Below are 23,404 nucleotides of genomic sequence, written 5' to 3' on the forward strand. Positions count from 1 at the left end.
CAGTACAGTCTCTTTAAAACATACTAAAACGTTATTAGTTTGATGCTATTGGAATTGAAAGTAACGGCGCCTTTGATTTCTGCAGATTGCTGTTCTCTAGAGTCTAAGAAAAGCAACAATTATCACAAATCCAAGCAACTGTTTCTTCGCTTGTAAATTAACACCACCCACACCTGTGGCAAATGCATCCGAATAACCGTTTCCCTCAGCACTAGTAAAATGCCCAAATAATGAATGTAAATTAAGGAGTTTGCAATTGTACAGGGGATGGCTAAGGAAAAAGGCTAGACAAACTACATTGTCTTGATTTGAAATCAATATTTAATCTGACACCTGTTGTTCCTTTTAAATACAGCAGTGCAGTACATCGAGATCAAATCTTTTTGAGTCAGCCCCAGTTGTATTGGAGGCTGTCTCAAACTCCCTCTCATGGATGGATTTATATACAGTATATTATAAGCATCTGTGAAGGATACAAGACGTGGGCTTTAATGCTTGGTTTCCATATGGAAAAAATGAATATTTGGACTGCCATAAAGCCTGCCTTTCGAAAATTCAAATCAGATTTGTTCATTTCCATCAGCAGCAGATCAAGACCAAATGAAGTTCAATTGGGACTCTGTAAACAGCAGTATGGACTGGGGGCTGGCACGAATGGTGTGGAAGTTACTGATGGCAGCCCCAGTTTGATATTCGGGATGAGATTGATGAGATTGGGTTTTACTGGTTTCATGGTGCAGATGGATTTTGTGGGTCTGTATTCCAAACCTGAACTCAGGGTCTTTTTTAAAAAAAAAAAGATAATGCCAATATAAACCCTTGCTTGTTGCCTGTAATTTAAAGGACCAGTGGGGAACTGTTCAAAGGGTGGAAATTAAACATTTTAAACACATTAGAGGTGCTGTAATGGAATCGGAACAAACCATGTTACTACCCCATTAAGCTACACCTGAGGGGGAAAAACAGCCATTGGATCCAAGCCATTAGTGACCAGGCAGTTGACCAACATGTGTCTTTGTTGTCCAACTGCAGCTGTGAATTGCATGCAGAATCCCCCCACCCACCCTTCTAATGGAAAGGGGAAGTCCAGTATCAGCTAACTGCTGTGGTATACATTATTTATTCATTTCAAAAGGGTAGCGAACACACAAAGAAAGTCCCATTTGTACAGTTTCTCTTCTGTTAACATTAGGGGAATATGGACAAATGATAGTCACTGTTAACAAATGCTGTAAAATTACAGAGTAAAGGGCTGCAGTGTAACAGTTTTTTTTTTTCATGGTACATTTTTACTATTTTGCAGACATTTACTAAAACTAAAGAAAAATCAGTAGGTTACGGTTTCCATATGCTGCATTATATTCGATTATTTGAAACAGCTATAAAATACAAAACACACAGAAATAAAACATAGATTTGCTGCTATGAATCGGAACATTATGTAGTCGTTTCTTTTTGTATTAGTAGTAATGCATCAGAGACATGTTCCTGTGTGTTGCTATGGACACCCTTTGGTGTGGGTGGATTTGTTAATTGACAGCTGACCAGAAGCCCACAGACTGCCCAGAAACATTACAAAACAAACACATTCCAGATGAACATGTTAAAATACTACATCTAGCTGGCTTTTAGTTCCGTATGATACTCTCCATCATTATGTGCTATGCTTACTAACTAGTCCAGCTAGAATTGCGTTGGAGGAGACCCTCTGGAAGCCTGAGCAATGCTAAAATGCTAAAATGCTTCCCCAACTCACTACCCCAAATCCCTTTAAATTTCAATATATACTACCATCCAAAAACAACATTTACAATAGATCAAATTCTTATATTTCTTTGTTAAAACCATGCTTTAGTTTTTGTTACAATTAAAACCAAAATTGAATTACTGACAACATGACATTTCAATAATACACAAAGAGCTTTAAAACACGGCCAACAGGACCAGACTCTTATTTTGCATGTCAAGGTACGTACATTTTGCACCAAAGCACTTTTTCCTGTTCACTGTCTATCTGTCAATAAATATACACCTTCCAAAAAGGTTTTGAATTTGACTATTTATTAGTGTGCACTGAAGTGGTGCAAAACTGAAATTGAACAGTTTATTCATGCAACTAAGCTGTTTCTTGGTGGTTTTACAGACATGTGTCTTTGCACTTGCTTCTAAACAGGACCCCTTATCAGCGGGGTCCCCGAGGTAAAGAAAAAAGCTGTGTAAATATGTATTTCAAATTAATTAGCCAGAAAATATCCAGCTGAGATCGGGGTGCCATAATCACACGTTTGTCACACATGGTCTCTCTTGTATGCACATCCACTTCATATTGACATGTTAATTACCTCCAGAGGAAAACCCTGATCAAAGTGTCCCCTAGTAAAAGCATAGCAGTGTACTAAAGCATAGTGAAGCCATGGTAAAGCATTGTAAAGACCAATGTTGCATCTTACTGAATTCATTTAGCAGCAAAGGCCCTTCAGGTGCAATGGCTGTTCACTTACATGAAAAGCCCGCTGTTCAGAGACCATGGCTGATCCCAAGGCCATGGCTGGCATCTCTTCACTGTGCGGTGAACAGCACACAGCTGGCTCCTCACTCTGTAAACCCCAAGGCTATCCGACTACAGTGTGTTCTTTAACCGTGCATATAAAAGTATTTCAGAGGCTTAACAAAATACCAACACTTTCGAAGCAGTTTGCCTCTGAACTGGCCTTCAGAACTTCCACTCAGTTGACCCAGTTCATTAAACTGTGCTGTGCTCATTCCCTTAATTTAACAGTGGTTGCCTTACTGCTTACTTACTCCTTTTACCTGTAGAAAACTTTTTTTTATCAATTGGCTGCCCCTTATAAAACAAATGTATTTGTTTTAAGTCTCTGACAGACTGACATAAAGATGATAATACTGGTGTAAAAATTACTGGAGTTTCCCCAAGTAATGACTCTGTAGGCCATTGCAGAGAACAGACTTCCAGATTTGATTTCCTAACTGCCCTGAATGAATTAGAGATGGTAATAACTGAGGACCGGTCAAGAGCATTTCAAACCCTTTGCAGACCAGTAAAAACCAGTGCTATCTTGGATATCGATCTTGGCCCTGTACCTTATTGATAACATGTTTTTGTATCCCTTATTGAGCCGAACACACTGTCACAAAGTGGGGTGGTCCTGTGAATGCACAGCAAGTTAAAAAAAACTAAACTCAATGGCTCCTGGAGTACAATATGCTCTTGTCTCTACTGTACAAAGAACGGTACTGTATTCTAATCTAGAAACATCCTCCTCTGTGGTCTAGCACATAGAATTGTCAGCTTGTAAATAAATGTACAAAGAAGGTCTTGCTAGCATTATGAGCCGATGGATATTTAGGATGCAGTACAGTGGAGCTCCTGTAGGTCAATAAGTCACAGAGCAGAGAGAGTGTTGTAATGGGCACAGGTCGGCCAATTTGAATGACGACTGCTCTTTATCCTTCAGAAGACACGAAAGCAAAAACTTGCACTCCAGGAAGCTTAGCCCTCCCATGCAACCATCTTTACCAATGTACTTTAAGGGGCTTACACCAGTACCTTTCATAGTGACTCACCTTTTATTGTTTTTTTCTTTCTTTCCACACAGTCCAGGGTCACGTAGCTCTCCCTTACCCAAGTCAATTTGTATTACGAGTAGCAGATAGCCTCTTGAAAAGGGCTTTCATTAGAAGGTCACAGCAAAAGTACTAGAAGCACTGAACATGATGTAGTGTACCAGTTGCAGAAGTGTGTTTTGGAGAGGTACAGTGTTTATATAAGCACAGAAATAAAGAGAGTGTTGCAGCGAGGTTAATACTGAATCAACGGGGGTTATTGAATTGGTTGAATTATCATGGATCTCATGGATTGGTTTATACTCTGTTCATTTCAGAGAATTTTAATTCAATCTTAAGCCGTGTTATGTAAATCTGCAGCAATGGCTCAGTCCATTATCACTAAACATTTTCATTAAAAATAAGTATCTGGTTCCACAGCAGGGTAAAGCAGCACATAGTTTGCAGCCTTCCTTTCAGGTAGTCTGTTATACTTCATTTCACCTCAGTCTTCAGCAAGTCACTGGCTGTTATTTGGGGAAACAGCTGGTTGGTTAATGACAGAATTTCACTCCGCTGGGGGAATGATCTAGGAAGTGCAACAGTGTTCCTGAAAGCAATGCATGCAAACACAGCTTTCTTTAACCTAGTATGGTACTAGACATCACACTTAAACAGTGGTAGCAACACGTGAGGACGTATCTCTATAACCCTGTACTTACTCTTTAAGGTCACATTGGTCATACATGCAATAGAAGAAGCAAATCAAAAGCCACTGCTGTGAAGTATCTTTTTTATTTATCATTTCCTTGGACAAGGCAGTCATATGCAATAAAAAAAGGCATTCCCATAAAACAGTTGCTCTTGCAACACTGAGAAGGCAGCAGTGCCTAGAAGGGTCTGGTTGGCAACGTCACGTGTCTGCAGCACCTTTCTCCTCTGATACAGAGGAATAAGTTTGGATCATTACCATGGGTTCACTCTGCTCTGAAGATACATGGCTGAAGTCCCATTTTCCTTCTACTTCTTGAGGTAAACTCAACAGCAGCGCCTGTGGAAACAGACAGGCCACACGATCACAAACACTGCAGGGAAGGTCTCCGTTGTGTGTAGAAAATGAGACTTCAAGACATTGGCTGCAATTGGAATATTTGCCCCACCTAATGGCACTACTTTAGAAATTCCAGTTACAACATCTACCACCAGGGACGCTGTGCGCTGCGCAGCAATCCCATGAGAAGTGAATGCATGTCACAAGTATCAGAACGGGAGAAAAATAAGAAACTGTGGTGCTTCTTCATGTCAATAGGAATCAGCCAAGCCTCACCTGTTGCTGTTCTGCGTCCTTTGACTTCACAGCAGCTACCAAGTTCCTGGTAAATGTCTGGAGATCATAGTATCTTTGTTTTTGGTTCTCTAGCTCTTGCTCAAGGTACTGGACTTCATCATGCTGATAAAACAAAAGGAACAAAAGAAAAGTAAATACAACTTACTTAAAAATATCCCAGCCAACAGTTCACAGATAACATTTCAAAATCTTGCTTATTTCAGTCTTCTGCCTATTTCAAGTGAGGATGAGGTTACAGATACCAAGGTACTCCAGCTGTTCATCATTATTATGGATATCATTTTGGGGTACCATGCTCTTGTCAGACAGCATGTAAACTTTGAGTCAGTATAGATTACAGGTTTCACATCAAAGTCTTCCAAATAGTTCCACTGCCTGATGCCGCATTTCTATTTTCCTCTGTTCCTTGTAGGGTGCATTTCTATAAAGAGCATTATTTATAATACTGCAGTAGGACGGCATGAACAACTGTTTTTATAGATCTCACGACAAGTTTTCAGTCTGCTTTTTGAAAAAAAAAAAAAGCGATCCTATTTGCAGTCAAATGAAAAGATCATACAGTGCCACACCATCAAACCCAGGAGATGCAGAACTCGGGGTTTTGTGACATTTAGCAAAAGGTCACATCAGTCCCCTCCTGTACACACAAGAATACAATAAGCCAGCTATTCGATTCTGCCATTAGCTACAGACATCTGAAACATCATCCCCCACCCTACACACATTGGCCTTTGGACAGCAAGGGTGAGCACAGCCAATACATACAGAGTTTCCAGATTACCTGCCCATATAATCCAGGAAATGCAAGAGTAAAATGAGCGTTTATTCTCATGCTTTCAACCACGGCGTACAATTTTGCTTTTACAAAAAAGCAGAGGTTACATGGGTGGTTGTCTATTTCTTATTTGACCGAGGACCTACAGCACAGGAAGCAGGGGTTTAAACTTGCTAAAACAAATCTGTAGTGATGTAATTAAACGTTTTTTCTTTTTTCAATCGCAATTGGATGAACGGTTCTCAACTGTGACTTATGTGAGTATGTATATAAAAAGACAGACATTTCCCTGTTTCTGGAGAAAAGCCCATAGAAGGAATGTAGAATTATGTTCTGTGCACAACCTGGCACAGCTAAAGCTCAGAGAACCCTGGGAAGCACACCCACTGGTTCCTCTTGGGGTTTAGTGCCCTGGGGCTATATATCAGTTCAAGACCAAGACAGATGGATTTCTATTTCAGACAAGCTGGAGATTAATGAAATAAGGTTTAAAAGACATTGCACGCTCATTCACTGGACTTTGTGCTGGGAAAGGCAGTTTTCTTCAGATCCCATCTGATCTTGTTAAAAACTAGGAAATCCTCTTTAAACAGATTTACAGCCCAATTTTAACTGCTGTTGCCTAAAGCAGCTAAGCAGGAATGGAGCTAGAGTAACTGTGGGCTCCCCCCAGCCACTGGCTGTCTGATCCTATGCCAGCAATGTGCCTAACTACATGTATTTAACCTTTTAACTTTTAATAAACTAAGGTTCCGTAGGTGGCACCGGTCACTTCTGTTGACCACCTACCCAGAACTTACTTTCTGGTATACTTTTATAGGCAATAGGTAGGCTACTGCCTTCATCAGTTTTTAGATGGAGATGATCAAAATACGGTGTTTTTTTCAATACTTTATATACCAAAAGTACAGTTCTGGAGTTTGTATGTGTTAAGGCATCCTGTAAACTGTTCAAATCAAACAACAGCAGACATGAGAATCGCAGTACATGTATTGCAAACAAAATACAGTAAACTGCACCATGAACATTCTTCTCTCTGTGTTCTTTTGACATTTATAGGATAAACACTGGTTACTATTTTTTTGTTTGTTTTAAAAAAAAATTATGTTTATCTGTTAAAATCTGTTAAACACTTGTTATAACAGGACTGGAAACAAGGAATTCTAGATCTGAAACTTAATTCATCCACGTACATCCTAATATGATCTTATTGTAACCTGTTGTACTAAATAACAGAGAAAATAATTTCTAAAATGAATAAATAGCCCCCTCACTCTAATTGCCATGGGTGACGCATGACCACCAAGTCTTCAAGCTCGTCACATTAAAAGTTCAGATCTCCAGCCAGCGCTGCCGCAGTGTAAACAGTTCGATGCTGTGAATATTTACACAGGCCAGTCCGCCGAGAAGAAACGCTGCGTTCTGTCTGCAGCTCCTGCTTAATTCTGAGCAGAGTGCTTCAGTGCCCGGCTTCAATCCCACAGTTCATTACCATCACCCCCTCTTCCAGGGTACTTTACCTTGTATTCAAGCAGCGTTTGCATTTGCTCGAAATCAGAAGTACCGCCGTCTTCTTCATCGTCATCTATTATTTCTATTTTCTGCAAAAAAATTAATTTCAAACAAATACTCATAAAAAAATATTTAACATACATCTATTTCTTTTTATGTGACGTGGGAAGTCCCTGTACAATTTTACACATTTTATTTATGGCCAGGCAATAATCTCTTCTTTTCCAACAAAACTAATAATTCTACAATAATAATTCAATGCTGTCTCCATAAATAAAAGTTAGTAAAAAGAAAGGGTGTGGATAACACACTTGTTTGGTTTCCTTTTATCCATACTCACATGGATAAAAACAACCTTTCACACACTCACATACACAGGAAGACTCAAAGAGAGGTGGCCAAGGGGCAGATGAAAGCGAATGTCACGTAGACTGCACTCACCTACACGTGAGTCTGGAAGAGGCACACACAGATAGGCAGACCCTCTCAAAGAAAAGAAATAAAGAAAAGCCCCGTACCACATTGTCGGCTGAGGCGGCGTTATTCGTTTCTCCATCTTCGTCTTCCCCACTCTCTCTCTGATACGCATCACTCGCCCCGTCTGTGGGAAAACACTGCATTCACTTACAGATTCATTCAGTACTGCTGTGTCACGGACAGCCATTTAAAAAGGTACTATTCACAGAAAATAAAGGAATGTTTAAAATACATTTTTAAAATGGGCTAGCAAAACATTCCTTAAAACAGCCCCCGAAGTTTGTTTATATCAATATCCCTGCTCTATTTGACAAGTGCTAGAATTGTAGCACTCAAATATACAGATTGTCACCTGTAGCATAAACTTCTGTGGAAATCCACATGCACATAAAAGCTGCCCATGGCAGCCCCATACCCTGGGTTGTAGAGGGGTATATATCCCTATGCCTCAGGCACGTGTCTGGAGTTTCACCAGTCACCAGCATAGCAGAAAGCGTGCACGGTTAACACAAGCAGACTTTGATAAACTGATCCTGTTTTTAATTACTAATTTGCTTTGGTTGAAAAGGACTTGGGCACGGCTTAGAGTGGCCTTTGTTAGACAAAGCTGACACGCACGTTTCATTCCCGTCACCCTGCTAGATTTGAGTCATACAAACTGCACAGGGGTTAACACAAGAGCTCTCGAATCGTGAAGTTTCAGTTGTGGTGGGGGGTGAAGATGACTCAGACTTCAATCTAAAAAGAAGCGCTCCGGGAGCAGACAGCCGACTACATCAGGGGGTAGAAGAGAAACCTTCTAACCAAACTCTGACTCGCTGGGATGAAGTTAACCCAGATTGTGAAAAATATGACATGGTCAACAATATTTATGTTGAATTATTTTCTTATACATGCATTGTCTTAGATGTTTGGATGTTTCTATGCAAACAAATTGGTGGATTGATTTTATACTGCAGCGCAGCGAGATGCTTCCTGACGCAGAAAATCACCAGAAACTCAGTAGCCTAACATCTGTTAATAAATAAATAAATAAGCCCCTCTAATGTCAATTTGTGTTTTTATAGAATGCCTGAATTAACATGAGAAAAAAAATCTCATATGTAGCCAGGTGTTAAGAAAGTGGACAGCAGTAACTGGGTTCTCTCTGGGCCCCACACAGAAGGAGGTGGGGGGTGAAAGGGGATGTTACTGGTTATACTCAGCATAGGGACACACTGGAGCAGAGCAGGAGAGCTGGGGCGGCCAATGCCCCAGAAGCTGTCCTGCCAGAGGGGGTCGTCCTTTCCCTGGCCCACAGAGGGAAGGGATTACAGGACATCAGTGACATGAACAGTCTCTCTTCTACGCAATCCCAGGAGCTTCTGCAGCGTTCTTTAAGGCAGTTTGGTTGCAGTCTCTTTTTATTTTATTTTTTTCATTTTTTAAGGCCTATTTTTATGAATGACAAAATGACAGAGCATGAGCAGTTTTGTCAACTCAAAAGCGTGAAGAAAAGACTGTAATGTTAGACTCAGCAAGAAACAATTACGGCCTGTGTAGGATCATATATTTTTTCTTAATGGCGAAACTACAATAAGATTTGAACTGGAGCAAATGTAAAATCCATCTAGTTCATAGTTCTCAATGTGATTATTACATACCTGGTGCAGCAGAGGTCAGGGAAAGAACTTGAGATACAAGACTCAGGCAGGAGTGGGAAAAGACTGGTTGGACATGATGGACAAATAACCTCATCAGTCACTAAGCAAGAGTAAGGATGGGAAATAACACTGACCTTCAGACAGACAGATGGACACCTCGTCATTGTGGTCGCTGTCCTCAGCCTGGTCTGACGTCTTGGGCGTGTGCTCCCCTGGGGTCAGCGTCCCCGGTGACCCCGGATCTGGTTGGTCAGTGAAGTCAGCTGGCCCTCCTTTTGGGGGTGGGATCTCAATTCCCATGAGGCGGTACTTCCTGCGGCGGTTCCCAATCCAGGTCTGTGTTGACAGGGGACAGGGAGACCCGTCAATATTATATATATTATTTCTATTTTTACAGTCTATGTTTAAATTGCACACCAATGGTAACCTGCATGTGTGTATCTTAGAACAACAATTAACTGATAAGGACCTCTCATTCCTGCAGCCAGCAGGTTTCACCTAAAGTTCTCTGCAATAGAGTTCCTACACATTTATATATTTGATTTGAAATCAACTTCCACACATACTGGCACCTGCATAGCTGGTGCGCAGAGGAAGAAGAGCTGTATTTGCTAATCAAACTGCAGTCAAGACAGCCAGTATAATTGACAAATTAAATGTTTTTCAGCATGTTCAGAGAACTAACATTCTGGGACATTAAAACCTGACATTATTAAAATGTATGAGATACTATGATGAGACTCTCAAATTTGATTATTTTAAACTGCTGTCAGGAGACGTCTTTATTTAAATTGTCTTATTGTTATTCTGTCTTGTTTTTTTTGTATTACAAGACAAGACGCAGGTATATAGATTAATTGTACGATTTTCTTCTCTGCAGCTCAGAAATGTTATCATGGTGGTCCTACACAAGTCACTTCTCACAGTGCAATTTAAATCATCGTTGGAAACGTGCACAGGGAAAGTGACAGACTGCCTGCTACTGTTTTATGTAAGTTCCTGATGCGTAGATACTGAACAGTGTTGTGCACAACTAGAAGATGTAATGGATAAGAGAGTACCAGGGGGGAAAAAAAATGACTCCTTGGAGATTTTTCACAGCTAATTTGTATCCAACCCGGATCTTGGTGGTCCAAATGGACCACAAATCGGAATTATTCTGTCATTATGAGAATCTCTGTGGAACTGCTACTGTACAGCCACCTTGTTTGTAAAAGCTTTTTTACAAGCTCCATGCATTGTTACTGTATTGTTCTATCGCACTGCAAGTACTACCCACCCGTTTGGTCTCATCATAAAGCCACGGAGCATGTTTTCAAGACCAGGAGAAGCACAGTATATCATTTCAGAAAACAAACACCATGCCCACCAGGGGGAGCTGGGTTCACTGTACAGTAAGTACTGTACTTCATCAGGTTCATCTATGAATTCCAGCGTTTACTTTCTGTACAGTTCTGGAAGCCAAAGGGCACTTGCAACCAGACACCCAGTTTAATCAATATCAGATTTTGCTATGAGCTTAATTAGCCATAGCGTAGAGGTAACCTGACCAAAAACATTTAACTTGTACAAAAGTTAATACATGGATCAGCTGTATAGAGATGTGATATCTACAAAAGGGTCAAAGTTATAGAATCATTTTAACACTACAAGTACAAGAAGGCAACATGAATAAAAAAAAGGGGGGGGGGGGCAGGCAGGTTAACTCAATTTTTTGTAATGTTATAGATACATCACAAACTGATTTTGTACTTGTGAAATACCTTTCTTTTGTCTTGAATTCATTTCAATCTCTACAATTATGCCAGGTTTCACAAAGATCTGAATTCATTTACCATTTGTTTTGCTTCTTCAACAAGAACAACAAGAAAAAAAAAACTCATTTCCCCTAATTTATCAACAGAGATATTAAGAGTGCATTGATCTGAATGAATACCAGTACAATGCACAGAACAAATCAGAAAACCTGAACCCTAGTCTTTCCTTGAACTTCAGTCCTGTGTACTCAATGACACTCAAATTTCAAACAACATCTCAACTGTGTAATCAACCCCTGGAATGGATGAACCCGCTATTTCTATCCCACAAAACAATGTACTTTAGAAAGGGTTTATAAGTTGCACATCTCTCCTCATGCAGCATATTCAAGAGCTGTGTGTTAATCATTAATAGTAATAGACCTTCTTCCTAGGTCCCTCTTAGCAGGTTACCCTCATTTCCTCTGGGTCTCTTTGTGGAGCTTATCTATAGATTATTTAAGGTATAGTTACCCCCCCTGGTCCCATGACTGGCACCGGAGAGGTGCAGGGCCTCGCCCGCAGTATACTGTAAACCTCACCGAGAAAATAATCCTTCAGCTCGATAGCTGGGCATTCTGCCAACAACGCACCCCGTACTGTTAACTGAGTTTCAGTCAGCTTACATTCCTACTGGAACGCAAAGTCCCAGGGCTCTTAAACTGTTACACTGGTATTGGGGAATGTCACAACTATGTATGTCACTGCACACTTTGAAAGCTGCTGTATTGAAGTAGCTTCTACTTCAGTTTAAAATAACGATTTGAATTGCTTTATAATCTAATACATTTTGAACCGTGTCGCTTCAAAATGTGTGCAACTTCTCTTACTCCAACTATGTCCCACATTTTGAACCACTTTGAAAAAGTCTAGGGAAAAAAAAAAATCTAAAAAAAAGTGGGGGGTTTGTTGTAGTTTATAAAAATATTAAAAATTGTATTAGATAAAGTTAACCCAAGTCTGAACACGGCTGTTGCAGAGGGGGCCGTGTGATCGAGGGACACTATTCTTTCTCCTATTAATATTGTCACATGAATGTAAACACATTTGGTTTACAAACGTTAAATGTTAAAAGACAAAACTAGAAGCCACTGTTGTGTTTAGGCGATTGTCAGCGGAACAACATGTCATTTTCTGGCATCAGTAATGGAATATTCTGTTCACAAATACGTGTGGTGGGGGTGGGGGTGAGGGTGGGGGGTAGCCCCATTGTTTTCCTTGGAGGTCACCTATCCAATTACTGACCAGGCCTCACCTTGCTTAGCTTCTGAGATCGAGATCCAAGTCCAAGGTGGTTGCAGACAATCTGGTCTCCTTTGTTGTATACAGTAGTGCAGTTTTGTCTCTGGCAATACGTGTAAATAAAAAAAAAATAGGAATTTCGAAGGCAAAAATGCATTTTGTGTGGGAAGTGGAGGGAATTCTCCTCAATAAAGCACTATAGGAAATGGGTTTGGTGACAGGAACCTGATCAGTTATTAGGTTTAATTAACAGGCGCTCCATATCCCAACCTGTGAGGCGGCTCTGCTTTTCCCTGTTGTTTCTGTCAATGAGGCCAGCTTACGTAATCGCCCCATTCCTTCCGAAGCGTGCTAGCAAGACTCCCCCTCTGAGATTCCATTTTCTGTTTGTAGCAGTGCAGATGACTTGAGCCCTGACCCTCGCGCTCTATATAAAGCAACTGCTGACGCGGCGCCCCATTATACAGAAACATCAGATCTATTTCTGGATTCCCCCTCCGGTGTAGGCTGGGCTGTCTGTCTCTCTCAATTTTCAGAGGGTTTCATCAAAGCAGGCAGCTCAATCAAAAAGCCCCCTCCTCCCCCCACCCCTCACCTTGATTATCTCACAGTCCACGTTCAGCTCGGTTGCCACAGCTGTGATTTTCTCCCTGCAGACAGACCCCAAGCTGGTCATTCCGTTATCCCAGAATTTCTTCAGCGTAGCTAAGTCTCGGTCACTGAACTGTGTTCGATCTTGTAACTGGAAGAAAAAAAAAAAAAAGAAAAAAAAAGCACCCAGTGAGCAATTAAAAAACTGTGATCCGAGATCCCCAGCATACAAGAATTCAGTGATCCGTTTTCTAGCTTTCAAAGTACTGTTGTGGCATGAGCTTTTCAGAGTTAAAACCATGTAAGAGAGAAGGAAGATCATGACTTTAACCCTTTCCACCCTGGCGCCCCCAGTGTTTTCAGTGGGTATTATATCCTGGATAAGACTTCATTTGTACTTGGTTTGTTATAGAGTAATCAGGTTTTTGTTTTTTTTTATCTGTCCTTTATCTGTCTTTGACCTTGTCTGGAGAATCCCAAATGCTAAGTAGAGTAGGTGGGGCTGGCAGAGCTGAGGTCACATTGTCAAATGATTTGAATGGAATGAAGAAGCATGTTTATTCTAAATACTCAAAATAAAATACATTACTTATCATTTATATATTATGCAATGGAAACTCTGTTTTTTGTGGGAGAGAGGAGTCAATCATGAAGAATATATTTTTGTAATGTTTTTTTTTGTTTGTTTGTTTTTTTTAAACAATGTGGACAGACCAATAATCCTGCACTTTCATGGGGTTAATAACTGCAAATGTCTTGCCACTGCCACAGGTTCTCTTTGGACTAGGGAATGTCTGAATACCCTCACGTCCCGATACAGCACAGGGCCAGGGTCTCGCTGACAAGAAGCATGCATGCTGAAAGACACTATCTGACTGCCTAATCCACACTTACAGGGCACGTTAGCCACCAGCACCCCCCCCCCCCCCAGTGTGCAAGCTGTTCGGTCTCATCGGGGGGATCTGCTGGTACTGCAATGTTAAGCAAACACTTATCGAGCTCAGCTGCGCTATATTGGACATGAGCAAGCATGACCTTAAGCTCACACTGTGTCACCCCTGTGAGCAGAGATCAAGCGACTTCATGGCCCTGATCATCAAACCAGACAGCCTCCCTCTCCCTCTCTGTAACTCACTGCAAACATGAAAGAAAGCTTCTTCTTATTCATCCTGTCACAGCAGAGGCGATCACAGGCATGCATTCTTGTGTACCTTTTTGTAGAGAAACTAGCTGCGATCGATATCAGAGCATCTCTGCTACAGCCTCCGTGGATAGCAACTCATTTATCATAACTGGTCTGCTTTGACAGTTTCATTCTCCCATTGGTCCAACCAGCTCCAAATAAAAAGAGCTTGTCAGGAAATATTTACTAGATTCTAACGTGATCCTTCCTTTTGATTTTTAAAGCTTAAGGCAATATATTTACAAATAATCTGTGGGAGACAGGAGTATTATTTAACCTGTTTATTAAATATTTTTCACCCCATTTTTTCCTGCAATGAATTCTTGGGCTAAAATTATCCACAAAGGAACGCAGCAAATCCACAAGACCTGCAAGCACGTCATAGCATCAGAAGATCATGTTGAATGATTTTCAGGCTTTAAGATCTTTTAACATGAAATATAAATGCACCCATGACTCAACAGTGTCATCACTATTATTAACTGAAGCTTGAAGATTTATTGCACATAGCCTATCATGTATTCACAATCTTGTCAATTATCTTTTGAATCACCTGATGTAGAGAGAACACTACAAGTTATTTCTTACATCAGTTGATTTCTCATGCCTTTGCTATCTGCTTAGAAAAAAAAAAAAAAGATCTGATCATACCAATGAATGAAAGAAAAAGATTGATTCACAGCGAGATTATTCCAGGCCTGCACCCCAGCCCTGGCTGCATACTGCTGCTGCCTGGTATTGATGTATTGATGGTAGCAGCCCTTGGACGCTATATTGAGAGCTGCTGAGGAGTGATTGCACAGCTCCCCTGCCTTTCATCTGGGGCACATAGAAAAAGACAGAGCTATTTTGGGAAGCACAGTGTCTGATCACTACATGCCAAGATACAAAGCTTTTTTCCCCCTCAACTTAACCCTGACTCGTCCGAATAACATGCAGCAATATGGGATAGCTGTCTTGAATCTAATTTCCATAATTGTAATCATCATTCGTATTGTTAGTAGATGTTTATACAGGACAGATCCACCATTTCACCTTGTCCCCATTTACAGGGTTATGGGAACAGATGGATGGAAGGCTAAACAATGTGTTAGGGTATCTGACCACAAATCAAACTGAAACTGCGGCTTCTTTATTTTCAATCATGTGACCTTTTAGGACACAAAACCAGTTACAAGGCAGTGTGGTTGTGGCTCCAGTTCTCCCATAATGCCATTTGCTTTCTCATTTTAAGGCAAGACACATATAGTGCTTGCAGATGCTGTATGGCTCCTGACTACAGCAAAATGAAGAGTGCAGTGGTATGAACCATTACATTTCCCTTCCACAGTCAGATTTTTTTCTTTTTGTCAAAACCTTTTGAAGCTCCATTTATTAACAGAAAACAAGAGCAAGGGTGGAAACAAGACCCCTATTGCATAGCAGTCACCCATTCCAAGTTTTAATACAAGCTGGATTAGCTACAGTAGATTGGTAACAAGTTCAGGTGTGTTATTAAAAACTCATACAGTAGTAAATGCAGGAATGGATCAAACTGCTATGCAATGGGGGTCTTATTTTCATACCAAGTGATACCAAGTTTCTAATACCTAGTGCTAAAACTCTCAAAAAAATGCAATGACATCATTTGGCCACCAGTAGGTACTGTGTGCAATGCATGACCCCTGTTAAAGTAAAAACACCTCACTTTACACCAGCGGATTAAAGAAATTCCACATTTGCTCAATTTTGTAATTAAGAAAGTAAATCAAAAGCCTTTTATCTTTTTTTTTTTTAAAGCCCTCTCTTCCATATGGGTAGGGCTTTAATTCTAATACGAACTGCAGTCTGAACGCTGTGGTACGGTGTAACAGAGCTCACTCGTCTCTCCCAGTTACACGCAGATGATAGAAGGTTTTGGGAGGGGTCTGAAATTGCACACCGACGTTTATCAAACACAATAGCAATGCAAGCTGCTATACCAGTGCGGTCTGCTCTCAAATCACACCAGCATGCCACTGCCAGGCAGCTATCAAACACGAATGAGACACAAACAAACACTTACTGTTCTTTTTCTGGAGTTACTTGTAATCCAAGGGACTGGTAGGTTTCCAGACGCCTGCAACTCAAAAAAGAAAAAGAATGGTTTAGCCAAAATTCCCTAGATATATCACCCATAACAATGAAACACTCAATAGTGAAATACTAAAAAAAATAAATAAATAAATATATAAATAATTCTAATGACAGACGTTACAACTAGAAGTCTTTTTCAATGTCTTCAAATTACACAGGAAAAAATACTTTTGTTATGTAATTTGTTATGTAATGTATTACATTTCTTTTAGCATTTCTGAAAAATAAAATAAAAGGATGTATTCAAATGTGTTTTAAATAAATAGATTAGACATTGCCATTCTGTGAGGCAAATAGGCCTGCTCCCCAAACTACAGTACTTACGTGAGTAGGATTTTTTAAATCACACCTTTAAGCTTTGTTGTAACTCAGGAAACCATCTTAAATCGATGAATACACCTAATAAGTAGTAATAGTAGCCAAAGTGGTAGTAGTCATAGTAGTGGCAGTGGTAGTATTTCTAGGTGAAAGGTGCAATAGCTGCAGAACTTGTAAAAAACGCACAACAGTCACATATGTGGTACATGGAAAAACTCCTATCCTCCTGAACCACCCAACATCCAATGAGCAGTTTTCTGTTACTTTTAGGCTTAGCAAGTGAATGCGGTTAAGGCTCCAGGGCTTTGCATTGCATCCTAAAGAGGCAATGACTTTTACAGCTGAGCAGTGAACTGGAAAGCAACATGGAAAAATACACTTTCCTGCTCTGCATTTTTATCTGCACATCAGCACACCAAGCCCAAAGTTTCGGTTTTCTGTTCTTTCTCCACTCACCAATAAAACATGTTATTACTAAATAATGCACTTACCCGCCAATATTCTGCACTAAAAAGAGACAGTGATACCAGGAAACAGGGACTGAAGGCAAAAGCAGGTTTTCATTTTATATTATTCTTCTTAAAATACATTCTACAAACACTCCAGTTTAAAGGCACATCATGTAGAATGTACTATTTTTTTTTTACCTTTTTGATGCTGAAATTATGGTAGACTCATAATACAGGGGACACAGTGATTGGGAGGATGGTTCATGTGTCACATTATATATAGCAACTAGAGAATCAAACAGACGAACCTGGTAGGTGCCCATTCTCTGGGGTGAGCTGTGACTGCTAGGTACAGAGTCAAACTTGGCTGGGTAGTTACTGCGTGCTTTGACACCACTGCCGCTGTTGAAGACTGCAGCCGAGCCAGGAGGGTAGTGGGAAGAGGTTGACGGCTTCTGGTAGTCCCTGCTGCCAGGGTAGAGAGAGGTGGAGGACAAGTCTGAGCTGCCCGGCTGCGATCCTAGTGTCCCTCCAGCTCCAGCCCCACCCCGCCCTGCCGACATTGCCCCAGGGCTGTCCCTCAACCGCAGAGCACTAGGATCCAAGACACCACTGGGGCAGATCTGTATCTGGGCGCCCATGCTGGCCAACTCCTCTTCCCTGGCATACTCATCATCAACATCACCAGTTTCCATGGCGATAGAGAAGCAGCCAGAGCTCTCCACCGGCCGGGACCTGCTGTGCTGCTGCTGAGGGGGCAGCGACTGTCCGAAAACCCTTGACAGCTGCTGCTGCTGCTGCTGCTGCTGCTCGCTCCCCCCAGGGGCCAGGGTAAACACCTGCTTGATTCTGACGTTCCCGGCTGGGCAAGAGTCCCGCATCCTGGACACTGAGTTGGAGGGCTGCTGATCAGAGGGAAAAGGCCACTGCTGTTGCGCGTACTGTCTATCCCAAGCAGCTGTCCTAGGGAGGTCCAAAGACTCGCCCGACTGGGTGCCAGCGGCAGGGAAGCTTTTCTTGACGTGGCAGTAGACTGCATTGGTGGGGCTGAGCTGTGCCGGCTTCCTTGGAAGTGAGACCGCCTTGCTGCTGAAGGAATTCACCGGGCTGGTGGTCTTCAGCTGGAGATCACGTGGCGGTTGAAGTTCAGTCTCGCTGCGGCACTTAGAGACAGTCTTGTGCATAACGTTGTTGGTTTGGGAAGCTGTTTCAGCCCGGCTGGAGGACTTCGCCAGGGTGTAGACGCCAGTGACTATGACATCACTGCAGCTGCTGCTGCCGTTGTTGTTTGTGGTGTTGCTGTGGTCAGTGATGCTACTGGAGGAGGAAGAGGCTGCTGGCAGGAGCTGGGTCTGTGATGCCCCACGAAAGCTGCTTGCCACACTGCGCACCGGAAGCTCTGTTGGCAGCACCACACCCCCACCCCCTCCTCCCACACCGCCACTGCTGCCACCCACAGTGTGATTGGACGAGCTGTGCGGAGAGCCATTCTGGTCACTCTTGGAGGTCAGTTTCCGTCTTTTGTTGCCGACCCACGTCTGCAGAAGTAAGCAAACAGATGGTAATGACAGATAAAATGGTGTAATCATGTGACTTATAGGAAACTGATCCAGAGAGTAACAAGCCACTGCTGTGTTTAAGAGGATTGTTAATTTCCTGCGATACCCAAGATGGTCTGAAGCCAGTCCTGGTTCCCTTACCCGCACCACGCTGAAGTCCAGATTAGCCTCCTGAGCGCACTGCAGGATGAGCTGGAAGCAGCTCTTACTCTGATTGGTCATTCCATTGTTGTAGTACCGCTGCAGAATCCGCTGCTGCTCGAGAGTGAAGACGGAGCGCAGATTCATCTAGAGGAAACAAATGTACAGATTCCCTGCCTGAAATGCTTATTTGCACTATTTAAAAAAACAAAAAGGATAATAAAACTGTTACCAAGCAAGTATCAAACACTTTTGAGAAAAACTATTGTGTTTTAACTGCTTCTGAGAATTCCTACAGTTTATTTGTCATTGGCCACTTCTTTATAGTACAGTATTTTCAAAAAAACATATTTATATAACCCTAAACCTAACCCTAAATGGAAAACAGAAAGTCATAAACACAGACGTTTCAGAGAGCTCTCAGGGACACATGGGTGCTTTAAGCCTCCGAGTTTTAAAAAGTTACCAGGATGTGTTGACTCAAACAGAAAGTGATACGAAATAAATCTAAACAACAAGAAGAAGAAGAATACACCCCTAGCAGATTAACTGTGATGGCATAGAGCTTTTGTTTAAAGAGCACTTTTGGAAAGATTAAAAGTTATTGTGAAGGGGAAGCGGGTATGCAAACAATGTAGATTTGGACAGACAATTGGCAACGTGACTCTTGGCCTGCCACCATTTTAACCCCAAATTATTAAGGGTCACACCTACTAGTTCATGTAATGCAATGCCACCAATGAGCATTAGCCCCTTGTCCTGGCAGCAAGACAACTGTTTAGATGTTTGCTTGCTTATTTTTTAATGTACAGTATGATAAAAATCAGAGTGCCAGTATTATTTATTTATGGGTTTTTAACTTTCATGATTCAGAAAAAAAAAAAAAGTCCAGTTTGTTGACTCTAGCTCCTACTATTCCTCAGAGAAGCAATTTTATTGGTCTTTTGGGGAGATTTGCATTCCCTCTCCTCTTCTGAGTGTGCTTTTGATAACTGATTTAAGCGAATGCTTTCATTGTGGGGTGTTTTCATATTTATCTGGCGCTCAGTCTCCAAAAAGAAAAAAGAATAAAACACGCATCTCAGTGGACAGATATCTCTTTATGATTCGGATCAACCAAGCCAAGTTTTTCTGGAAAAAACAGAGTTGTTGGCTTAGTAGTTAGAGCTGGGGGACTGGGAGGCAGCGTGGCCTAGTGGTTAAAGATTAGGGACTGGGAAGCAGGTTCAATCAAGATTTCAATAGGCATATTTAAAACCTGCATTGTACACGCGTTTCCCAAGTCAAATATGTTATACTTACATTTTCCATATTCCTTTTGTCTTTCCATATTTCCATATTCTTGTCTTCTGCGCTTCTTTTAATGACTTCCAGGATGTTTCGGGTGATTACCTCGGCCCTTCCTGAGCTAGTAGGCTGGGACCTCGAACTGCAAGTTTGTTGACCTTCCCTAAAATGTAGGCTTGCCTCCCTGGTTTACAGGCATGTGAAAGACTGAACACTATCCTGTCCTGCTGCTACCATGCAAAAGAGCAGCTAATCTCCTAGTTGCAATTACTGTACTGGGTCATTCAAGATTGAGGTGAAGTTCTCTGGTTCTTGCTTTTGTTTTCATTTTTTCTGCTGTCCTATATATATATATATACATATATACATATATACATATATATATATATATATATATATATATATATAGAGAGAGAGAGAGAGAGAGAGAGAGAGAGAGAGAGAGAGAGAGAGAGAGAGAGAGAGAGAGAGAGAGAGAGAGAGAGAGAGAGAGAGAGAGAGAGAGAGAGAGAGAGAGAGAGAGATTTGGTTTGTTAACTTGCTGGATATCGCTTTTGGAAGGGGGAAGGGGGTGTATTTGTGTCTCGTTTTGGCGGGCGTCCTCTCTGCGTTTTTGGGTAACCTTGGATTTCTGAAGTGGATTTGTCAGTTAGTTCTGGAAAACAAGATACAGGGTAATTGAGGTAATTACTGCAAGCATGGTGGGGAAGACATTTAAACAGCCATTTCAAAAGTGTGAAGACAAGAATATGGAAATAAATACAAACACATTGTATGTGTGTGTGTGTGTTGTCTGTGTGTATGTAATTGGCCAAGTTTTATGATTTCTACATGGTTTAAATTAAAACTGAATCTGGAATTGATGGGCTCCAAAGACAAAGGACTATTGTGAAGGAAGAACAACTCTGTATCATAAAAAATAAGGCTGTAAAGGCGAACGTTTAAACGGTAAATTGAAATTTAAAAAATCCTAAATCCATGGTATTTTAAATAACATTAAACTGAACATGTTCTGATTTAGTCTCAGCAGTGTCTTCATGCATTGCTAACCACTGCAATGGAACAGAGCAGGAGAAGCCAATGTAAAATGTAATAGAAATAAACAGAAAATCCTAAAAGACTAATATAAATAATAAAACCAGGTGAACCATTTCATTGAAAAAGTGTAGGATAGTTTAGAACAAAAGCAAATGACGGCCCTGTTTTTCAAACGCAGGTAAATGTTGTATTTGTATATATAGGTGTGTCCAATCACAGTCTGCAGGGTCTGAATGCATGTTTAATTAGTTCAATTAACCAATTTAGAACAGGGTTTGAACAAAGACCAGGAGTTGAAGAGCCAACCTTCGCCACCCCTGGTACATACTGTACATGTTTATATTATGGGAAAATACAAACTGTCTCATAACTTGAAGGTTGCAGTTACAGTATTCTCTAAATGACAAACCACTGAGAAAAGTCAAAATGACTGGTCGACCTCAGGGTGGTTTAACATGAAGCTTTCACACTTAAAGGTTAACCATGGTTATAAAACCCATTTTCATTCCTCCTATTAGCAGTAGCGATACTGCATATATGCATATATTTCAAAAGACAACACCACTGATTAAAAATTGCTGCAGCTTCCTGCTACCTAATTTCAACGTGTTCCAGTTTCAACTCCAATGGTCTTTAGAAGTTACGTCATGTGATCTAAACCAACGGTACCAGGATGTTGTATATTTACATAACCGGAATTTATTTAAAAAAAAAAAAAAAAAAAACAGCAAGTGAAAAACCTAAAGATTTTCAGCAAAATATAAGGTGGGCCAGTTGTTAATGTAAATAAAGTTTAAACAAAAAATACAAATTAAAAAGGCAAGGAAATTGAATTTAAAAAGCATTAGTTAGCACCCATTTACAGTGTTTATACAACCCAATTGATAAACTAAAATATTAACAATATCCGTAGAAACATGAATGCTTTGAGGAAAAAAAAAAAAAAAACTATCTTTCAAACACCCAGCCCCCTAACCTACGGTTTCTCTCTTTTTTCGAATCTGTTTTAAAGGAGGGAGGAGGCTTGTTTGCCTCCAGCTAAGCCATCTTGGGAATGTAAACAAACATAGGATGCTCAACAATGTCTAATTTCTACAGAGTGCACGGAAGGCTAAACTATAGAATCATGCAGTAAACACTGCGGGAATCATATCTGAGAGTGAAATGAAAATATTGTGGTATTAGAATAAAACAAATATTATTATAAATTAATAAACACCGCTAGCAAACCAACAAAATAATTACAGCAGAACAACTGCAACAGCTCACAGCAGCAATTATTTATACATATGTTTCTCAAAACATTAACATAACTGATTCATTAATTATAAGTGTTTTAAAAGGAAAGGGACACTCATTTACAACAGTTTAAATTACGTATACTCTTCCAGATTCTTAAAGACCATACATGCCAGATTGTGTATTTAAAATGTAGTTATTTATTGCAATGGTTAAAGTAAACACACAGGAAATATAACAACGAATGCATAACAGTTTTAGCCAAAGTTTACTGTATGCTGACTACTGTACTAATCTGATCATGTGCAAAACCCAAAAGGCCGTTTGCATTGCGTATCTGAAACAGAATTTAGTCAACAGAAAGGGCATTACAAAATACAAATATGTTTCAAAAAAGATATTGGACACAGTGAACAACCGAATTACCGTGCAAAATGACAAACTGTAAAACGAAAGCGCAAGAAATAAAAAAAACAGTTAAAAGTGTGGTTTACACAGACGAGCTGCGGCAATGAAAGGGTTACGCAATCCTTTCCCATGGTAAAACCGTCACCTCACTGCGCATGGCTGCTGTATTTACTATTGATTGCATTACAAAGAGGTTTGGTGAGGAAGAAGAAAAATATCCACCCAGTTCAAGGCAAGGGCAAAACTGATCACCGGAATAGAAACCACCGACAGGAAACGGGCGCGTTCAACTTTTAAACTTATCGCTCGTGGTAAGGCAGGCGCCTCCTCAAAATTGCAAAGCCAGCTCGACTGATGTAAACCGGGCGAGCTGCCGAAACGAATAGATTGCAGGCCCTGGAGGCCATGCGCCTGAATACAACTAAACTTTTTCTTTAAATGTCTTTTGCGGTTTTTCTTTCCGACTTGGGACTGCAGTTTCAGCCCTTGCCTTTCCCTGGAAGCAGCAGTGACGCCTGGTGAAAAGTATGAAAATTGTGTGGATAAATACCTTGAGAGAATGCTTAATTCGTGAGAAATCAAGCGAACGCTCGAATTCAGCAGATTTCTTCCACACTCCCTGCGCCAGACAATGAAATCAAAACGTCCGATCATCAATTCTAATCATGATTGTGACGTGGCGCCAGACAGGAGCCAATGGAGGCACGAGATCAGGGCCG

The 23,404-nt window shown here is 40.9% G+C and overlaps 1 protein-coding gene across 4 annotated transcripts; it reads right to left on the reverse strand.

Moving 5' to 3' along the window:
- Positions 1 to 4,343: 4,343 nt before the first annotated feature.
- On the reverse strand, positions 4,344 to 23,404 carry LOC117430797 (highly divergent homeobox-like). Of its 4 annotated transcripts, none has more exons than XM_058989290.1 (11): positions 23,236 to 23,404; positions 18,714 to 18,860; positions 17,322 to 18,551; positions 16,176 to 16,229; positions 12,953 to 13,099; positions 12,371 to 12,460; positions 9,454 to 9,655; positions 7,718 to 7,800; positions 7,208 to 7,288; positions 4,892 to 5,014; positions 4,344 to 4,615 (listed from the first exon to the last, which is right to left on the reverse strand). In XM_058989290.1, the coding sequence occupies exons 2-11, from the start codon at positions 18,858 to 18,860 to the stop codon at positions 4,478 to 4,480; spliced, it is 2,295 nt and encodes a 764-aa protein (XP_058845273.1). In that variant the 5' UTR covers positions 23,236 to 23,404; the 3' UTR covers positions 4,344 to 4,477. The 4 variants fall into 4 exon arrangements, with proteins under 4 accessions (XP_058845273.1, XP_058845272.1, XP_058845275.1 ...); XM_058989289.1 differs by lacking the exon at positions 23,236 to 23,404 and adding an exon at positions 20,016 to 20,386; XM_058989292.1 differs by lacking the exons at positions 18,714 to 18,860; positions 23,236 to 23,404 and adding an exon at positions 20,016 to 20,386.

Source organism: Acipenser ruthenus, chromosome 16, assembly GCF_902713425.1.
Source record: "Acipenser ruthenus chromosome 16, fAciRut3.2 maternal haplotype, whole genome shotgun sequence".
Taxonomy (NCBI): Eukaryota; Metazoa; Chordata; class Actinopteri; order Acipenseriformes; family Acipenseridae; genus Acipenser; species Acipenser ruthenus.